We start from the raw sequence: 20,745 nt of genomic DNA, 5'->3' as shown, positions 1-20,745 counted from the left end.
TCAATCTTTCACTTGGAGTAGATATCTTTTCATGTTTAAGTAGTTAGTTGAATGGAAGTTGTTGTGGATGTTTACTTGATTGACTTGACAAATCCAAGCGAATAACCTCTTGTTGATGGTAGGAGAGCCTTGTATGGTAAGTCATTGATTGAAAGCAGTTAACTTCAATTGATATTCAGTCTTTAGTTTGCATCTAGATGATGAGATTGAAGAGGGGATGTTGATACAAAAGCCATTTGACTATTCCTTAGAATCTCGCAGTAGCTAGGTTGAGTTGTTGATTAAGCTACATCTAGTAGAGTCCAAGTTCATCCATGATTTCTTGCATTAGTTAGGAGTAGAAGCAGCATTAATTAAGTTTAAGTTTAAGTTGGAAGTCAAAAAGTTATATTTTCATTGCACAAGTGAAGTCAAATCTTAAAGAGTGCAAGTGGTTGATATCCATTGAATGAATAGCATAAGTCCCCTAAGTGTTTACCAACAACTCACATTATTTCTCTAAGCGAATAACCACAATGAAGGAACCTTGACATTGTTGTGAGGTTTTCACACCATCACCGCAAAATCTTTGGGGACCCCCTTTTTATTCAGTTGCCTTAGCAAATTTGGAGTTGTCAAGAGGTTTTCGATTTGACATTTTTACACCTCGGACGCCTTCGGGCCAAGAAGGGATTTGGTTTGTTTTCACCCAGCACTAACTTGATTTTCCAGAACATGTAATTTTATCCTTAAGCCAAACAGAATTCAACACCAACATTTTTTCGATGGTTAAAACGATACCTGGCATGATAAAATTGCAAATTTTGAACTTAGATTAATTTTTTTGAAAATTTGATATAATTGTATAGCTCAAAATGAATTTGTTAGATTTAGTTGTTTTGGATAATCTTGAATTTTTTTGGTGAAAAATAAATTTTAATAGTGAAATTGAAATTGGAGTTTGAATTTCAAATACCAGGAAAATAATCTATTTTATTAAAAAAAAATTTGAAATTGGATTAAATTGCAAAATCTCATTAATTTGGTTGAAATTTTGCCTAGAGGATTTTTAAATGTTAAAGGAAATTGATAATTTGGAATTTAAAATCGATTTTGGCTTGAGAGATTTGATTTTAATGATATTTTAATTACCAAAGCATTGTTAAATGAAGATTTTGGCATCTCCTAGGCTTTCCTTGTTTCTATTTTGCAATTTCTGATCAAAACTGGCAATTAAAGGGCCAATTTCACTATAAGATAAGTAATTTTAATGTTGCATTTAAATCTGGGCCATTAATTAAGGGACTAACTTAATTTTGTTTTCCCTCCAGGCAAGTCAGCCCACTTGGAGAGGCAAAAAGGTTGGTATAAGAGGGGGCTTCCCCTCCTCTTATTTCCTCATTCTTTTTTCCTCCTCCTTGGATGTGCAATTTTCTTCTAAGGGAGGTGAATTTCAGACTTGGGCGATTTCTGGGACAGATTTTTTCCATTTCTTAGCGGCATTATTCTCCTCTTACTTGGGCAATTTCTGCCCTAGGATGATTTTTGGAGTAGATCCAATTTTTTCCAGCCTGGGTGATTTTTTTTAGGCCTGATTTTTGGTGATTTGGCAACAATTTTAGTCTAGTTTCTCCATCTTTGGCAACAATTTCTCCTTCCAGAATTTGGCGATTTTATTTGGTGAAAGGCTAATGTGATTTAAGGTCTAATTTAGTGGCATGGGTAGATTTTGCAAGGTTGGTGAATTCTGATTTTTTTTGCTAGGGCATCATATTTGCAAGCAGGATTGAATTTTCTGAGATCAGATCCAAATTTGAAAGGGCCCAATTATTGATAAAAGCAGATTTAAGGTAAAATTTTATTTATTTTTAGAGGTGAAGATTGGTTTTAAAGGCAGATTTTATTTCTTCTTCTTGCTTGGTTTGTTTCCCTTGTTTTCTTCTTGCACTCATCATCCACCACTTCATCATTTTCATTGATAGGCTGAAGTTTGGAGATATAAGTGTAGATTTCATGATAGGACAATTGGAGAGGCAGAAATAAGCTAGACCACCCTAATATTGAAGTTGGGAGTTATAAGTGTAGTTTATCCTAAAGTAACGAAGTGGCAAAAATAAGTGGTAGTCCCATCCTTAGGAAAAAAAGTTTGGAGATTGATAAGTGTAGAGATAGGACTTGGAGAGGTTGAAATAAGCTAGATTCCATCGATAGAAAGAAGGTTGGAGATTGATAAGTGTAGTCCATACTAGTTAGAATGAAAGGGTAGAAATAAGTGTTTAGGATGGTAGATGTTAATGCAAGCAAGAATCCAAAGGGAAAGAATGCCAAAAAAGACAAGGAAGACATGATGCCTAAGACCATCTTCTTCTCGAAAGTGAGGTGAATAAGTGATACCAATATCGGCATGGTGAACATCGTACAATTGAAGGAAGGACAATCCCCCATGGCGAAAAAGATCTACAAGAGCGGAATTGTACACACAGCGACTTTCCCTCCTACCTTGCCTTGTCTGGAATTGGTAATGGAATGCACATCCCAGTTTGATATTGTGACCATGTCCATCATTTTTTATGAAGGGCAAAGAGTGTTGGCTAACATTAGCGGACAAGTGGTCGAAGAAGTATTCAATATTCCCCAATATAAAGGCATGACAGTAGTGATGATGGATCAAGCGGCCAAGTTATTCCAGGGTAACCAAGAGGCTTATCTCATTCATCTAAAGCAGAATTGGTTGCACGAAGGCAAGAAGGAAGTTACCAATTCATCAAAGCTCACCAGGTCAGATTTCAAGCTGGAGTACGGTGACCTTATTGTGCTTCTTAGCCGAATCATAGGCATGGCTCAAGGTATGCAATTCAAGAACTAATGTATTATTTTATTGATGAAATTGAAAATGGAAAGAGAAGATTTGATTGGGCTAGAATTATAAGTGAAAATCTAGAGTTGCAACTTAGGACAGTGCAAAATCAAAAGCATTTCTATATGGGATCCTATCTTTTCTATCTGATTGCGAGACTATATAAAAATCTTGGACTTAAGACCTTAGGAGTGATTGGCAATGGGTCGGGGCAGTGTTTGGTGCATGAGTGTTATCCATAGCTTCATTTGCACAACACCAAAGACTATAAGATGTTTTATGACGCCTTTGCCATGAAGACGGTAAGGATATTACAAGAGACACCTGCTAGGAGGTTCTCATTGGAAGCGGATGCAAAAGTTAAGAAGTATGGGAGTTGGTTCATCCAATTTCAGCAATTCACATATATTCGAGTAGCAGGGAGTATAGTTTGTCCCAAGAGACTTCCAAGGTACCCACTCGACAAAATAGTTTTGATGGAGTTGGCTAGGCAACTTGAGCATTATGACAAGATGATGAAACTTAAAGGTGACATAGGGATTACCTTCTCATTTTGAATAGGCAATGATACTTGCCCTAATCCTGTCGCCTTTGCAGCTGCGAAGGAGTTAGAATGGTATCATCTAGGATGGTATAGAGCAAGACAAGGATTCGATCCAAATGGTCTTATCAAGGCATCTCACGAAAACACATTCAAGCATATTCCTACTATAGAAGAATTTTGGGCCAATGCACAGGATGACTTTCATGTGAGAAAACTAGCTTTCTCAAGGCTGTCGATGAGCATGATGAGGGCAATCAAATGGAGAGGCCTTGATATTCCCGATCAACTGGAAGATGATGAAAATATGTTAAGAGAAGCTTATGATACAGTGGATTGGGATGATCATCAAGATCCTTCCTTATAGGCAATTACAAGGACAGATGATCTACACACCGAGTCATGGTACAATGAGAAGTTAAAACAATTACAAAGTCAGAAGGCACGCCTTACTTATGAGAAGATGAAACTAGAGGAAGAAGGTCTAGCGGAGTCAGTCAGACAGAAAGGTGAACGCAGTAGCCAGCAACAAAGAATAGTTAAGAGCAAGAAGAGAAATTTGGAGGTTGAGAAAAATAAAGAACATCAACAACCTCCAACAAAGAGACAGAATGCAGCACCGTCAAGAGAGAGCATAATTGAGGCTAGAAGCCAAGGGGATAATACAAGTGGACAAGGGACTGCGGTAGAGGTGAGCTCTGATTCAAAATCAAGTGGTTACAACAACAGTACCAAGTACTCTCCTCTCTTGGAGAACCAACATGGAGATGATGTGAGAGTCACTAGTGAAGAAGAAGATAGGCCAATTGATATTGAGGAAGTAAGTTGGGCGTCCGAGGCCATTGGTGATGCTTTGCTAGTCAAATTGAATCCAGATTTGTGGAGATGCATTGCACCACTATGGTTAAGGCAAATGCTTATGCCAAGAGGCGAGGTGGTGACTGTCCAAATAGTTGAAGATATTCAAGGGATAGTGGAAAAGGAAGATAGCAAGAAACAAAAACAAATTGCAAAAACGGTGGCAAAGGTAATCAGAAGCAATGATGAGGATCACCGAAAAGTTTAGATTGCTATACCAAAGGTTAGCAAGGCAGTAGATGAGATTGTAGCCCAGGAGTATGAGATAGTTGAGCATAACTTGGGAGGAATCACGGATGACATGTAATGTGAGGAGATCCAGAAAGACATGGTTTCAATTAGAGAAAGGTTAAGGAAGGCAAATGAGACTATTGTAAAGTTGGAGGCCAAAAGCAAGTATTGGAGAGATTGCCAACCTATCCAACAGTTGCATCAGGCAGCCCTTTCACAAGACAACGGGAGCAACATAGAAGAGATATCAGCTTAGCTACACGAAATCAAAGATTGGATCAATATATAATTTGAGATGGGCGAAATTTCTTGCCTTCCCTTATCTCGACATTCCAGTCATTGGTGGCTATTAGAGACAAATTCAGAGCATTTGAAGGGGAGTGGAAGGATTTTCTTCCAGTCAAGGACTTAGCCATTCCTAGGCTACAGACATTTATCAAGCTACCAGAGAGATATTTGGAGAGAACCAAGTTGGTAGATGGAGGAGGAATGAGTACGATAGAGTCTTGGTTTGTTGCCTTGACTATCAGATTGAGGATACTTGAAGAGATATAGAATGAGATTGCACAGCACAGCCCAGGCGTTGACACTTCCATTTCAACCATGATGAGAGATATTGGGGCTGCACTTGATTTTGAAGATATCAAAGAGGAGAACGTCAATAAGACAGAATTTGGATCAAGATTGGATGAGTTAGGGAAGTTTACCATCAAGAAGAAACATTTGGGCACCCTTGCCTCCCTCAGTGCCTTTATCGAATATGCGAAAGATTATGAGAAGGATCATGAGAAGACACTGCGAGCAGCGAACAACATGATGAATTTGGTTGAGCTCAAGATGAAGCACACGCTTTGCCCTCCCATGAAGGAAGTCAACGAAAGGCTAGCCAAGTTCACTGCCTTGGCTAAAAAGATGAAAGAAAAGGGTAGAATTATATTAGAGGATCATTTGATGTAAGCCCAAGTGGCAAATTCTCCTTCTTCTTGGGTAGGATAGGTGTCTGATTCTGATTGACTACCATTTTGGTGTCTTCTCATTGGTTGCCACTTTTCCTTTTTTTCATTGGTCCATTGATGAGGCAGCATCTTCTCATTGGCCAATGGGGTGGAAACCCTAATTAGAGTTTCTGGGATCTAATGTGGATCGTTGATTTTACCTCTTAATCTCTACAGTTGGTTGTAATTTTGGCCTCTATATAAGGCAATTTGCTCTCATTTGTAAAGGGTTGAAGAAAATTGTTGCTTAAGATAATACCAAAATTGCTTCTCTTATCATTGTTGTGAGTTGCATGGTGATTAGGGACACTTGGTATTATTGCACGGTTTCTACTTCCAATAGTTAAAGTTAAAAAGGGTTGAAGAAAATTGTTGCTTAAGATAATACCAAAATTGCTTCTCTTATCATTGTTGTGACTAGCATGGTGATAAGAACACTTGGTGTTATTGCATGGTTTCTACTTCCAATATTTAGAATTAAATTTCATTGAAGTTGTTAAAGTAGATTTTATTTCAAGAAGTTGTTAAGTGTAAGAGTAGATGGATAATTTATGGTGATATTAGTGGATGTTTGAGAGGGATCCATAAATTAGGCCACTAGCATCCTAGCAGCTTGTTAGGAAGCCTTGTGTAGTAATCTAGTTTTTTTTCCCTTGAATCATTGCATCTATGGAGGTAGAGCCACTAGTAAGCTTTCATCAGATTTGATCCCTGTCCATTTTCTAATCTTTCCATTCATAGGAGTAGGGTAAAGCAGCGAGTAGTTGAGTAGTTGGAATTCATTCTTAGAAAGTTAGAAAAGGAGAAGCATCATTGGCAGACACACCCTCCATCATCATCACCATCAACATTATTTGGCGCTCGTATACTTTACAAAACCAAACATCATCACCATCATAGCAAGAGTCCAACATCCTTCAATGAACAACGTAAGGCCACCTGCGTGATTAACCAGCAAATCACATTAATATAACTAAGTTAGTATCCACAGGTGGAAGGAACATTGGAGTTTTTCTCGTGTCTTCATGAGTATTTACTTTTCAAGAGAGGGTTGAGTGTTTGATATTCCATACATCAACAAACATCATTTCATTATCTTACTTTACAAGCTTAGCATGAGAGATGACCTTATAACAAGCGAGGATTGAGTAGTTCATGTTTCATCTTGAAACATTGGGTATTTGATTACGCATGTTGTAGTGGAAAAAAACTCACATCAACAAAAATTGGCACTAGCAAGAGGGCTGAATTGCGATTCATCCTTGAAAGAATTTGAAAATCAAGGTTTTGGTGGTATGCAAACCCAACATCGCCATGCCAAACCCTCCATCATCATGCCAAAAGCAATTGGCACTAGAAGGGAGGCTGAAAAAAGTTCATTCGTGAAGATATCAACAAGAATGAGTTTTCAAGTTATATTTGAGATGCAAGAGATCTGCCTAAAATTTGAAAGACCAAAAAGATAAAAAATTAAAAATTAAAAATAAAGGTTATTTGATGGATAGGCAAGTGGTTGTTCTCCCAATATGGTTTGATTAGAACAAACGATTGCATCCATATGATTTGACTCGACTTGCGGCTTCAAGATAGTGTAGGACACATGGTACCATAGAGCATGAGAAAATGCATTCTTTGATATTTCTCTTGAGAGTGGACTTGGCATTAAGAGGAAGAATTTATTTTTTAGTAGTATATGAGCTTGTGGTACTTGTCCATTCACAGTCAGAGTTCCTTGAGTTTAATGAGGATATCAATAAGAAGCAAAGTAGATATGGGAGAAGTACTTGGTGTAGTGTGCATGGCCTTTCACATTCGGAATCTACTTGCCCATCTTGCCAAGACACCATTGACTCAATCAAGTTCCAAATGGATTGGTCTCAGGAGTATCAGCAAGAGGTGGGAAGGATTTTTGTCATCTTTCAAGTTGGACACCAAAGAACAAAGAAGGCACTATTACTCAATTTGTGAATCAAGGGATGAGGAAGGAAATGAGTTGCATCAAGGAAGCATGATTGTGTTGCTGACAAGAGTTGAGTCATTGCCAAAGGTATTTCAAGATAATTAAGTTACAAGTGGCAGGATCCATAATCATCTTCAACCTTTGGAAACTCGAATACTTGAGATTGAATTTGAGCAACTCGTAGCATTGTTTGGTGGTCTTCCTTCCAGTTTTGAGGATTCCAAGATTGATAAGATCCTATATGAATAATTGCAAGATGTTCCTGAAGAAATTTCTACACGCAACCCAATGGGAGGAGGATAAAGGACAATCTGGATGAGTGCTACAGTTAGATACTGCAGTGGAACAGATTGTGGAGGTATTTAAAGTATTAATCATCAAGGAATCTCTAATTTTTTAGGATGTACTTGAGGATAATCTCAGAGATGCAAGGTTCATGTTGTACAAGGGCAAGCCTCCTAAAGCACTAGTCCAAGGGCTTCACTTCAAGACTCATACTACTTAGACCACCCGTGAAATCAATGCTAATGCGAAAGGAAGAATGCACCACCAGTTGCAACCTCCTAAAGTTGTAGATGATCAACAAGGATTGAAACAAGATTGCCACTTGAATCACATCAGGGTGTCTCTTTCCCTGCTTTTAATGTTGACGATTTTGAAAGTTCTTGTTCTGATTATTGTGATCTAGGAACGAAAACTTGCATCTGGATCATTCATGGACCAAAAGAATTGCCTCAACTATTGATTTTACATGATAAACTTCCTGAATTTGACAATGAGGTTACAATTTTTTTTAGAGTACAAGGATGAATTTGCAAAACTAAGAAACACCACCCAAGCCCTACTATTCCTGAATATTTTGAGAAACCATGTCAAATCAAGTGCATATATCAATCTTGTCAATGTCATCCCTTTGGGATTCTTGTACATAGTTAGGGTAGGTTTGTCTTGAAGCACTTGGTTCAAGGGGGTTAGGCCCCGTTTGGTTGCAAGAATAGGATGTGAATAGGAAAATTTGACTACGAGAATTCGGAAATTCTGTGTTTGGATGCAAAAACCAAAAGTAGAATAGAAATACATTTATTCTAACTTTAGCCCAAAATGGGCATGGCAGACTTCCCACTAAATAGGTGGAATAGGAATAGCCTATTCCTATTCCACTATTTTCTAAACCAAATTTAATGTTTTGACAGGTCTGCCAACATGCTCGAATTTGTGGAGGGAAAAAATAGGGTTTGTAGAGCCAGAGCCAAAGCCGCTTTCTATTGTTGTAGAGCCGAAGCACCTTTTTCATTGATACATTTTCGTGAGGTCAATCGTCATTTTTCCTTCATTTATTTCTTGCAACAGGTTAGCCTTTCTATTATCTTCATTCTAATATGTTTTTGGAACAATTTCCTAACATCTTTGGCTACCGGCGGCAAGAAAAGTGTTAGCAGAGGTACGCAATTCACAGTTTAATCTGAAGCAAAAGTGGTTATTATGTGGTTTTTCGCCAGTGATAGTTCCGATTCTTCCCATCCTTGTATGCACATTTTTCTGTGTTCTTCCACATTCTGATATATAATTTGCGATTTCTCATATTCCTTCTTTTTTGCATTGGCTATGACTTGATTCCTTGTTACTTGATTGTAAAAGAGATATTAATTTCGTTGTTAGAAAAGATGAAACACTTAAAACAAAAGAAAACCACCATTTAAAAAGTAACAATAGAAATTTCTTTAAAATATGACTTGTATGTATGGGACACAACTGTCACTAAACTAGATCAAGCAGATTTTATAATACAAGGTAAACTTTGTAACCTTATCAATTATGGCAGACGTCTTATAAGATTGGGATGGGGCAACAATTTCAAAAAGATCTTCAAAAGAATCTATATTTGGTACTTGTTGAGATTTCCAAAAGTGTAGCTACTGTAAGAATGTTTAATCGGCTGCATCTTCATAATCTGGAGTCTGGACTGTTTCTGTTAATCTAAGGCATTGGGATCTCTATCTGGAAGAGATGATTGAATAAACTACCTTCAACAACACAGATCTTTCAGTATATAGCTCTTTAGAAGTTCTACAACAATAGTTCTTTAGAAGTTCTACAACAAAAATGGTAAGATCATGCCATCAAAATCCCAGTCAGGAAGCAGGCATGAGCTACTGAAGTAGAAAGAACTCGTGGTGCTCCTGGTATTTATATGTATAGCCTCAGTCTCATAAAGAGGTATGTTTTCTAGAATAGCACAGTAGGAAAAACAATATATATTGGTAGGATTTGAGTAATTTGAGGCAGTCAGTAGATGCCCTGTATCAACAGTGAAGATCGGAGTAAGTAATTGTATAATCAAGCCCATTTGAGAGTAGACAGGATAAAAAATGTAATGAAAGTCATCGTGAATGCTAAGCCATTGCAAACCTTCATGTCTTTCAACCATATCTGTTTCATTATGGCAGTGCAGAGTTCTTAGTAATGTACTCTCCTACATCCAGCTACCCTCATCTTCCATGTGGAGATTCCTGCAATGAAGGTTACAACTGCATCACTACAACGAGGCTTCCTTTGTCTATTACTTATAAAGCTATAGAGCTGGCAAAGTTGTTTGTTGTTTTATTTGTTTGCATTGGCACGTACTTAAAACTTTGAGTAAAATAATACATGAGCTTTTATCCTTCCTTCAAGTTCGGTTTGTAGAAGTTGAGGTGTTTGTACACTCATTAAGAATCCTGTAAAAATGACCAAGCCATTGTAAATAGAGCTTTGATACATTGAATTAGTAAGATCACGAGGTACAAAACTAAAACTGATATATCTAAGGCAGTTTCCTCCCACCTTCCTATGTGTATTCTCATCCACTGAAAACAGCCAAATCCTATTCTTTTCTCAGTAGATTTTTTCTCTTGAAATGTTATTTAATAGCAGAGAGATTCGTCGAGGAATACCAAGGCTAAGAGCAGCTAATAGTAGTGGAGAAGGATCTACTTCTTAAGTTTACAGAATAGATTCAAAGAAAATTAGGAATTTATCAAAGATTTCTTCAATGTTGGATGTTAATGAGTCCATCTATAATGGGTGTTGGTATTATGGTTCCTTCTTCAGTCCAAAGAAGAACGTTGATCTTGATGCAACTTTCAATATCAGCCTAGGTCATAGTGAGAATACTGGTGTTTATAATGGCATTCCTCAAGATGAAAAATGCCAGCAACCCATTGCAAGGAATAAAGAGATATTGAAAGATGAAAGTAGTAATGGTAGTAGTTCATGTTTTGAGTCAAGAGATTCTCATTCGGCTAACATCTCCGAGGAAGATGCAGAAAAGGAGGCTGAGTGTCTTGCAAGTATGTTTAGAAGTTTGGATGAAGATGGTGATGGAAGAGTCAGTTCAGTTGAGATAGTGAGATTTTTGGAGAGATTAAGTTTCGACATTGCAAAGGAGGAGATTGAATTAGCTGTGAGATCAGTGTCTGCATGTGATAATGACTTTCTTACTGCAAATGAGTTTAGGGAGTTTTATAGAATAGTATTTATAAATAGGGAAGAGGAAGCTGAAAATGTGAAGGTTAAAGCGAAGGCAATCTGCGAGGCATTTAATGTGTTTGATCAAAATGGAGATGGGTTTATTAGTGCAATGGAATTGGCTAATGTCCTCTCCAAATTGGGTTTTGTGAAGGGGAAAGATTTGAGTTGCTGTGAGCGCATGATTGAGAGTGTGGATTATAATGGAGATGGGTTTGTGGATATTTATGAGTTCAGGCATTTAATCACCAGAACTTCTTCTGCCTTGCTCCCATGTCTTCAATGTGTTGCTGCAGTCTAATGCCATGCCATTTTTTAAGGGCAAGAATGGAATATTTTGAAGAGTTAACAATTATCTAGAGATCTTAATTTAGTGATCAAGTGAGCTTCCTATTCGTGCACATTGCTTGAAATTTGTATGATCTCTTATATAGAGATATAAAAATTTAAGAATCTTCTTCGTTATTCAAGTTTTGTATGTTGTAGCTCCAAATATTATAAACATTAAACCTTATCATGACCATCAATATCGGGAAATCAATTTCAAAATTTAAGCATCCAAAACTTTTTGCTGGGTTTTTGCATTTAAAAAATATGGCAAATAAGGAACTGTAAGACATTTAAAGTGACAAAAGAGTTGAAAATTATATCAATATTTATTTCATTATTAAAAAAAATTAATTCTGAATAATCAGTTGGAAATAGGAAATGAATAGAGGATAAAGTTTAAAATTTTTATGTAAAATATTATTTGAGTTTTAAATGTAGGAAAATGAATACTTTAAATGTAGGAAAATGAATACTGGTCAATTTCTAAATCTTTTAAAGAGTATTGAGAAATCTAGATATCTAATAATCGTTTTTGGGAGTAGAACTAATAAGAGTTCTATATAAAAAGAAAATATAGACTGAGGTTTTATTTCTTGTACTTTTGTTCAGCATATGAATAAAGAAAAATACTTGGAATGCACTATATAGACCCAGGTGGAGCCCCAATCAACCTGGAAACTGAATGCTGCTCCATATATTCAGACATATCAATCTGGACCAACAAGTTTTCATCATCAAATGGTTGTTCTACAAGAGCCTTTATAAGCTCTGTTTTTCCAACTCCAGCAGGTTGTTGTGGTCTCCTTTAACTGCCTTTTATCTTACCACAACATCTGTAACTGCCTTTTCACTGCTTTGTCTTTCCCAAGAACTCTTTTATGCAAACTTTCAGCAAGGTCTAATAGCAACTCCTTATCATTGCAGCAGTAAAAAGTACTATCACTAAAATTTGACTTTAAGTTTTCCTCGTAACATACAAATCATAAAGCACCATCATTATATGTCCATCCTGAATTGATATACTAAGTCTAATTTCTGTTAATCATTATATTATATTAACACTTATAAGTCCACCATTATACATTGTAATCAGGATTTTCCATCGTTTCTTGACAAGCATTTCTGATTTTAGTTTGCTGTTTTCAAGAGCTATATTGGACATATTATAAGTTAGCCCATAAATTACAAGCATTTCTGATTTTAGTCTTCTGTCTTGGTATTATAGTTATGACAATTGATAGAGATATTGCATGACAGATTGTGATGTGCCATGATATTTTGAGTTTCAAAGAAATATTTTAGTTGATAATTGATTGAAACGTTTGTAATGTGTATTTAAGTCATTGATGGATCTTGCTAATGATCCAAGGATTCATGGACTCATTGCTAGGAAGAATAGAGTTATTCTTGTTGTAGTAGCAGCTCTTGTCACCCTTGCAATATCTATTGCAGCATCTACACAAGAAGCTAGAGGAGAGAGGCGTAAGTGCAGAAGAGATGGAATTCCATTTTATAAGCGTATCATCCATTCAACTGAGACCGATTGTCATGACCAACTTCGCATGAGTAGGACAGACTTCTTTCGCCTCGCTCAAATTCGTAGGAGAAATGGAAGCATTAAAGATACGATAAACATATCATTGGAAGAACAACTAGTGATGTTCCTCCATACCCTTGGCCACAAATTGAGGAATCGTAAGATTGACCATAAATTTGCTCACTCTGGAGAGACAATAAGCCGACACTTCCACAAGGTATTGTGAGCTATATTAGTGCTACATACTGATTACTTGATAGCTGCGACTCCTAACACTTCTGAAATTCTTGGGAAGGACCGTTTTGACCCCTACTTCAAGCTAACTCTCCTATTGGAACATATTTTTTCATTGACTTGAAATTGTATCTATGGAAATTTAATTATAAATTCGCTATTTGTAGGATTGTATTGGAGCAATTGATGGATCTCATATACCTATTACTGTCTATGTGGACATACAAGCCAAATATCGCGATAGGAAAGGCAACCTGTTGGGTGGATATTTTGCAACCAATAGTATTGGGTAAAAATTCAATCGCAAAATAGGATGACCAGCCACAGCGTATGAGACAGAGTCTCTCCTACCTTAAAGGGAAGGCTCCCCCTTCTCACTGTTCCTTGGATCAACTCAAGGTAAGCAAGAAATTGAGAGATTTATAAAGAGGGTGTTACTATTATCCTTCCTTCTTAACTTTCAAGAAAGGATCCACTTATTCATAAGGCGAATAATTGGCAAGGTGAATCTCTTATTACACTTCTATCACGAGCTGGAAACAGTGATACCGATAAATTTTAACTAACTCAAAGGTTAGCCAAAACGTACCAGTTTGGCTCTAAGTCCTGTTGTACTTCTATATGGTAAAAGTTTTACAATTAGGGCACAAAGACTCCTAAAATTAAGAACAATCTAACTATTTTGCGAATTAAGATGAAAATACAAGCCACAGACAAAGCTTCTAGCTATGGATTTTCACAATTGTTCCTAGTCAAAGCTCGGGCTTCAATTGTTTCTTAACTCTCTATGCTCTTTTATTGAACACACAATAATAACATGAATCAAGACAATAGGCACAAATTATAGTCAAAGCTTCTAATTTGTTCTATCACAATTGCTTCCAGTCAAAGTTTCGAATCCAATTGCCTCTTTTATTCACTTTTCTCCCAAATTCGTACTACACAATCAAAATTATGCTTGCACAAATGTGGCAAAGCTTTCTTGCATACAACAAAAGATATTTTTTACAATGAGGGGGCACTCCTTTATATAGGCAAAGAAGTTGAGAAAAAGGGGGAGGAAAAAGTGGGAGCAACTCAACCAACTTTGACCAAGTCTAACTACAAGAGAAAATATAGGGTTACATGCAACTCCACGTGCAACTCACATTACATCTTTTACATACACATGTAACTTGCATTACATGTAATTACACTTTTTCATGTAATGCATCTTCTCCAACTACAAACATGAAAGAAGAAGAAAGAAGATGGAAGAGAAAAGAACAATTCTAAAACGCCTTGTACTTGACGATGCAATCCTAGATGATAACAGGATTGGGAGTTCCTGTACCTTGTACTGTTGCATTCACGTTGATAACCATAGTGTTGCATCTTTTGATAACCTCTCACTCTCTTTGATGAATTGTCCATTATCATGTGGAAACTTGATGTAATCCATCTTTTCTCACTCAAGTTGTCGTGAATTCTCCTTTGTAGATCAGCACAAACTGGAGTCTTTGACACTTTGAAAACCTTCTTGACGATGTTCGGATGTACACTCGAAACAACTTTCCATCAGCACCTTTAACTCCCTTTTTTTTTTCTTGAAGTAAAGTGCTTGGCGCATAGGAATGCGTGTAAATGAAAATTGTTGATTTTCCAAAAGTGGCTTGGGCTTTCAAGATGTCATTGCACGAAAAATGGATTACATGTAAATGCAACATGTAACGGAAGGTGGAGGGTGAAATGAGATGCAAGTGTGAGTGAAAGATATGCGGATGAAGGCTAAGATGGAAAGCATGGAAAGATACGGAAACATGTATTTGCTCATGGAGGTGTGAATGCATATGGAAAGGAGAAAATGACATCTTTTTGACTTTTCAAAAAATGACTTTTAGTCAAAATTGGATCTTTTAGATGCAATTACACGTAAGACATTTTGTGTAATCGTGTCATGCAAATGGAAGCGAAAAATGAGATGGATGAAAATGGAAACAGAAAATGGGATTACATGCATGTGTGGATGGCGAATAAAGTGAAAGACATGTAATCGCATTTGTCAGATGAAATGTGAGATGTAATGACATGGAAACAGAATGTGAAAAAAATGAAATGATAATGTTTTCACATGTAGTGAAGGAAAAACAAGTTTTTGGGAAAAAAACTTGCAACTTCTCCAAAATGGAGAAAAACCGGCAACAAGCACACAAAACCAAAACAAAAGAAAAACATACCTTTGAAAACAACTCAAAACATGCCAAGATGCAATGCACTCCAAAGATGAAATTCGAATTTGGAACTTGGGGAAGAACCAAAAACATCAAAATGAAGGAGAAATTCATATTTAAAGGAAAAATGCACATTCTAAGGAAAAGATTCTTACAAATGGCATCCATTCAACGATTTCATGCATAAAATTAGCAAGGATAAGCATGAATTAAAATGTAAGAAAGAAGAGGTCCACTTACATGATGAATATGTGCCAAAAATGAAGGAAAATATGCTCTTTGTTTGAATTTTTCTTCAAAAAATGATGAGAACTTTTCAAATCTCCAAAATCCAAATGATGAAAGGCAGCAAACAAGGAGATTATTTAGCAAAATGCCAAAACATGCCCTAGATTAGCTCCTCCTTACAACGTTTTAAAGATTGCATGTTCTTGAGCCGTTTTTGCCAAAACAAGCAAAAAACGTGATCTTCAAAGTAAAACGTTTTGATGATTTAACACCAAAATAATGATCCTCAACCAATGCAATCACCTAATGAGGCAAAAACGACTTGATCTCATACAAAAACATGATCAAACTTGGCAGATTTATGGAGTTTTATGCAAAAAAGTGCCCTAGTTTGGGAATTTCAAACACGTTTTTGGATGCAATAACTTGATTTTTGATAAGGGCAAAATGATCACCTCTCTAAAACATGATGAATGCAACTGATTTCATTCAAATCCATGGAGAAAATCAAAAGTTATGATCAAAATAGGAGATTTTTCGAGCAAGAACATGTTTTCTTCACATAATAGGACATTTTTATATTCATTACATATTTTAAAATATGTTGGAAGGCAAAAGAGGACCTTTTTGAGTCCAATGCATGTTTTAAAATATGTCTTGAGATATAATCTCACTTTTTGAAGCCCATTACATATTTTAAAATGTGCAAGTCTCCAAAATCTCACTTTTTGGAGTCACTTACATATTTTATAAACATATCTCACATTTTTCACGCACAAGCATGAAAACTCAACTTTTCATGTCATTGCATCAAAAAAGTCCACTTTTACAAGCATTTGATGTAATGGCATGAAAAAGGTCTTCAAAATGAGTTTTTATATGCATTAGCATGAAAAGTTTCCACTTTTCATAGTTTTTTACATGCACATGCACATAAAATGTCCACTTTTAGGCTTTTAAGTTATGCATTTCACTTATTTTTATAAAAATGTCAACAATATGGATCAAAAATAACATTTATACATTATATTAATCAATATAATACATAAACATCATATTAAAGTGACATTTATATAAGTATTTGATTTTAAAATCAAAAATTTAAAAAGTAACTATATAGTTTTATAGTCACTTTAAGTGAAAAATTAAAAAGTAACTCAACTTAAAATTATAACATAAAGTGCACTATAGTCACTTTAAGTTATAAATTTTAATGAAAAGTAAGTTCAAAACATAACAAAAAGTGAGTAAAATGTTATATTTTCAAAAAGTGAATGTCAAAATGAAAATATAAGATCATTTTTTTAATTCGTGTTGTTGCACCTAAAATGTCCACTTTTGAGGCACTAAAATGACCATATCTCTTGACTGACAACTCCGATTGACCTCTAGGTTAGACCGAATCGAATGGGAAATCAAAAGGCATAACATGAGCAAATTCAAAGGACCAAAAACAAGCAAACACAAACTCAAAAGCAAAAAACGGACTGTGAAGGCTTCAAAAATCAAGCAAAGGCTCGACAGAAAGCAAAACGAAAACAACTTGACTAAGGCCTTCAGTAAAACAACTTGATATTCGAATTGAAATGGATCAATCGATCAACATTAAGCAATCGAATATCAAATTCAAGCTTAGAGAAACACGAAACTAACTTGAAAAAGTTTCATGCTGTTACCAACATTTTGTGGTGACAAAATGCAGGACAACACAACCTATTGCAAAATGTTATGTGTGTGTGTTCCTTTGATTATAAGTTCCAATACATTCTTGCTGGATGGGAAGCGTCTCCCGCAGATAGTTGTGTTCTTGCTTCTGCTCTCTCGAGATCGGATCAACTGGTAGTGCTCCCCAATATGTGGAATCATCTTGTATTTAACTATATAGTGAAGTTTATAAGAAATGTGTCAAGGTTATAACATTATACTTTATGTGTGTTTGTGTAGGAAAATACTTTTTGGTTGATGCAGGATATCCAAACACACCAAGATTTCTTGCCCCTTATCGGAGCATAGCCTACCACCTTAAGGAGTTTTGTAGAGCAAATCCAATAAACACTCTGGAGGAGTTATTTAATCACCGACACTCCTCACTTAGGAATACACTAGAGCGTACATTTGGCATTTCGAAGAAATGCTTTCCTATCTTGAGGCATGCAATATCTTATGCAATCATGACACAGACAAAGATTGTTTTGGCATGTTGCATATTGCATAATTTCATTACGATAGAAGACGACATTCCATCTGAAGTTAAAATTGAAGAGGATGATGATCGTGAGGGGGTAAATGTACCAATACTTGAAACATATGGGATGACTCAGCGGGATAGAGATGATTGGGGGAAGTTTCGAGATGAAATAGTAAGGAGGATGTGGGAACACTATAGACAAGGCAATTAGTTGTACTTGAGACATATTATACATTTTGTACTTGGATGGTATTTGAATAACTTTTATGAATGATAAATGATGCTTATGGGAATACATTTGAATGAATGGAAGAAAATCTAGCGGCTAGAATCTTCTTTATGTTTATGTTTGTGTCCCTACATAATAATCTAGATTTTGAATATCTCGAATGAATATCTTAGTTGTGAGTTCTGGAAGTTTTTAGCACATTCTATATTAGATCCTATGAAAGGTCCTACTATATGGTTCCATTTGAATAGTCATCCCCGACTTAATAGTATGTAGTTCAATTTGCTGCTTTTCTTGCTCCATTCTAATGCTGCATTAGAATTCTTATAGAACTTTGTACTTTCATCTATTTTCTGAATTTGGTCAGAAAATTCTTGTTCTCGAGATTTCAATACTTCCAATTTATTAAGCAGCACTGTTAGACTTGCCTCCAATTCATCTTTCAGTTTAATCATTCATTTTTAGGGCTTCCTCCCATATCAAGATGTTGTTTGATTCATTTTGGTTTAAAAAATCATTGATAGTTTTAAACTCTATCTCGCATGTTGCAATGCCAATGTGCTTTTCTTGAAAATATGAGATAACTATGTTTGCAGTGTCTCTGTCATCAACTATATATCTGCACATAAATAAAAATGGTATATATTGCACCTTGTGTTCAAGTAGGTTGGATTATTGAACCAGAAAGGCACATGGACATTCTTATATGGCACCTTGTGTTCAGGTAGGTTGGATTATTGAACCAGTTTTATATTGATTCAATACACAAGAGTAAAGGTATATCTTATTGCCGATGGTCTGAGAACCTTGTTAGAGTGCATGTAGCTCTTTAAACTTCTAACCCCAAGGAACCTTGTTAGAGTGGACTGTAGTAATGATAACGTTGTGGGGCTTTTCAAGATGCTGAATTTTAACCCCAAGGGAGCTATTCTTAGTACTAATAATCTCTTCAATAAGAGTAGCTATGAAAGATGTGGGTGTATATGGAAAACATTAAGAAGGATTTTGTCAAATCATGCCAGATCAAAAAATGTTGGATTATTCAGATTGATAGCCAGACTGGTGAAGAACATGTTTTTCAGATCCAAAGAAACCGCTAGATGAATAAAAGTTGGGTTTTTCTTTCTGGTAATTTTAATGTAGATTTCTGAATTCTGTCTCCATCTATGTCAAGAACATGGAATAACTCTACAATCTGATGTTGAAATAAGCTGTTTTTGAATTAGATTGTGTATTTTTTGTCGTGACCATTCAATTGTATTGATATTAAAAGACAAGTAGAAATATAAAATATACAAATGACTTGAATAGATTTATTGAATAGTATCATATAGAATATGATAATGAATTATAAATCTGCGGGTGTCTTTTTCTGTTCTGGTGGTTCAATAGAATGAGATTTTTATTATTATTAAAGATGATGTTTACATTGACGAATTATGCTTGAAAAGTATGTGCTGTTAAAGATCTAACAGTTTTTTTTTTAGCTTATATATTTGTTTGATCAGTAGCTTTCAAAAGACAAAGAAGGCGTAAAATGCAGTTTTATTTGTTGTACACTGAGATTTGATCGTGTTGAAATTTTCATTATGTTATATGATTTTGTTATCTATGAAGTTTCTAGTTTCTTTTTATCTGATTTTGTTATCTATGAAGTTTCTAGTTTCTTTTTATCTGTTTTCTGGCATGATAGATTGTGATGTGGCATCATAAAAACATACTGCTTATGAGCAATCTTCAGCCAAATTATGCTAGCGGGAGTTCTACAAAATGCTTTGTGAGAATCCCACCTATTCCCAAGCAAGTAGCTAGTGATCTGATTTTTAAGTTTACATAGTAAGTGAGCTGATTTTTTAGCAATTTTTTTCAATTAAATATGAATCTATTGTTAATCCTACTATTTCAATGGGTTGTATCCCTTCTATTGTTAATCCTAATTATCAAACAGCATCCATCTTAATTGTGTTCCTGTCTGCTAGAATCTTGTTAATCTGTGTCTCGCCGAGCCTCCAAGAGGCAAGCGTAATCCTCCTTTTGCACTCTCTTCAACACGAAGATACCACTATTCCTACAGTAGATTCTCTATCTCTTTCCTGTAATTTTTATATGTGCAGAGACTCAGCTACAGCACATCATCAAGCTAGTTGCAAATTTTTTAATTAGAAAATGTGGGAAATTCTGATCTCTAATCATTTTCTAAATTTTATACTCACACTAAGATCTGTCAAATGATCTCTAATCATTTTCTAAATTTGATACTCCACAGCAATGCTTTTGTGTTGTCCGCAGACATCTTTGACACTTCCAATATTGTTAACTTCTCCATTGTCATCATCTTCATTAGGAGTAGCTGGTTCAGGGCTTGAATGTGTTAAAAAAATATTTAATTACCATTCTATACAAATCTAACAAATCAAATGGATTTTTATTAACATGTATCAGAACATTCTGGTAACATTTCAACCATTCTGATTCAACATTGTCCATTTGTGATGATAAGACGGAAGTAAAGGGATATCCCTGAAACTGAAATATCTCCATCAACATGGTAGCTAACTGTGTTATTGCATCCTCGCGGCTTCCTCCAAATTCTAACTGAGGATTATCTGCTCTCTTCCTTGTCCATTTCCATTGGCACAGGTTCTTGCTTGATGGAATCTGCATCAGTTGCTTCTCCTTGAGTTTGTGACCTAGGAAATTATATCTTGAAATGGTACAATATTTTAGTTGTGAGTATCTTGTATGGGTCAGGACTTATGTTAGTTTTCAGGTTTCTTATGCAAGGGGACTCATTCATTCTTTATGGCTATATGTTTCTTTATTTTGTGCATACATGTTGTATTTGCATTTATTATGTTGCC

General features: G+C 35.7%; 2 protein-coding genes across 4 annotated transcripts in view; one reads left to right on the top strand and one right to left on the bottom strand.

The window, feature by feature from the left end:
* LOC149553563 (uncharacterized) overlaps window positions 1–20,745 on the bottom strand; it is a 140,895-nt gene that overhangs the window by 40,754 nt on the left and 79,396 nt on the right. Inside the window, exon 3 of one of the 3 annotated variants that reach the window (XR_016353121.1) lies at window positions 9,831–9,931. The exons of the other annotated variants lie outside the window; for them this stretch is intronic. The gene's annotated coding sequence lies outside the window, so the exon portion shown is untranslated. The remainder of the gene's footprint in view (window positions 1–9,830; window positions 9,932–20,745) is intronic. 3 annotated transcript variants of the gene reach the window in all.
* LOC149553564 (putative calcium-binding protein CML44) lies at window positions 10,450–11,229 on the top strand. The gene has a single exon (XM_089789923.1). It carries the CDS (start codon window positions 10,453–10,455, stop codon window positions 11,227–11,229), a length of 777 nt encoding a protein of 258 aa, XP_089646049.1. The 5' UTR covers window positions 10,450–10,452.

The sequence above is a fragment of the Cupressus sempervirens genome, chromosome 6 (genome assembly GCF_028749045.1).
Source record: "Cupressus sempervirens isolate cs-2001-9-10 chromosome 6, ASM2874904v1, whole genome shotgun sequence".
Taxonomy (NCBI): Eukaryota; Viridiplantae; Streptophyta; class Pinopsida; order Cupressales; family Cupressaceae; genus Cupressus; species Cupressus sempervirens.
The sequence above is the reverse complement of the archived record's forward strand: the minus strand, read 5'-3'. Positions and strand labels throughout refer to the sequence as shown.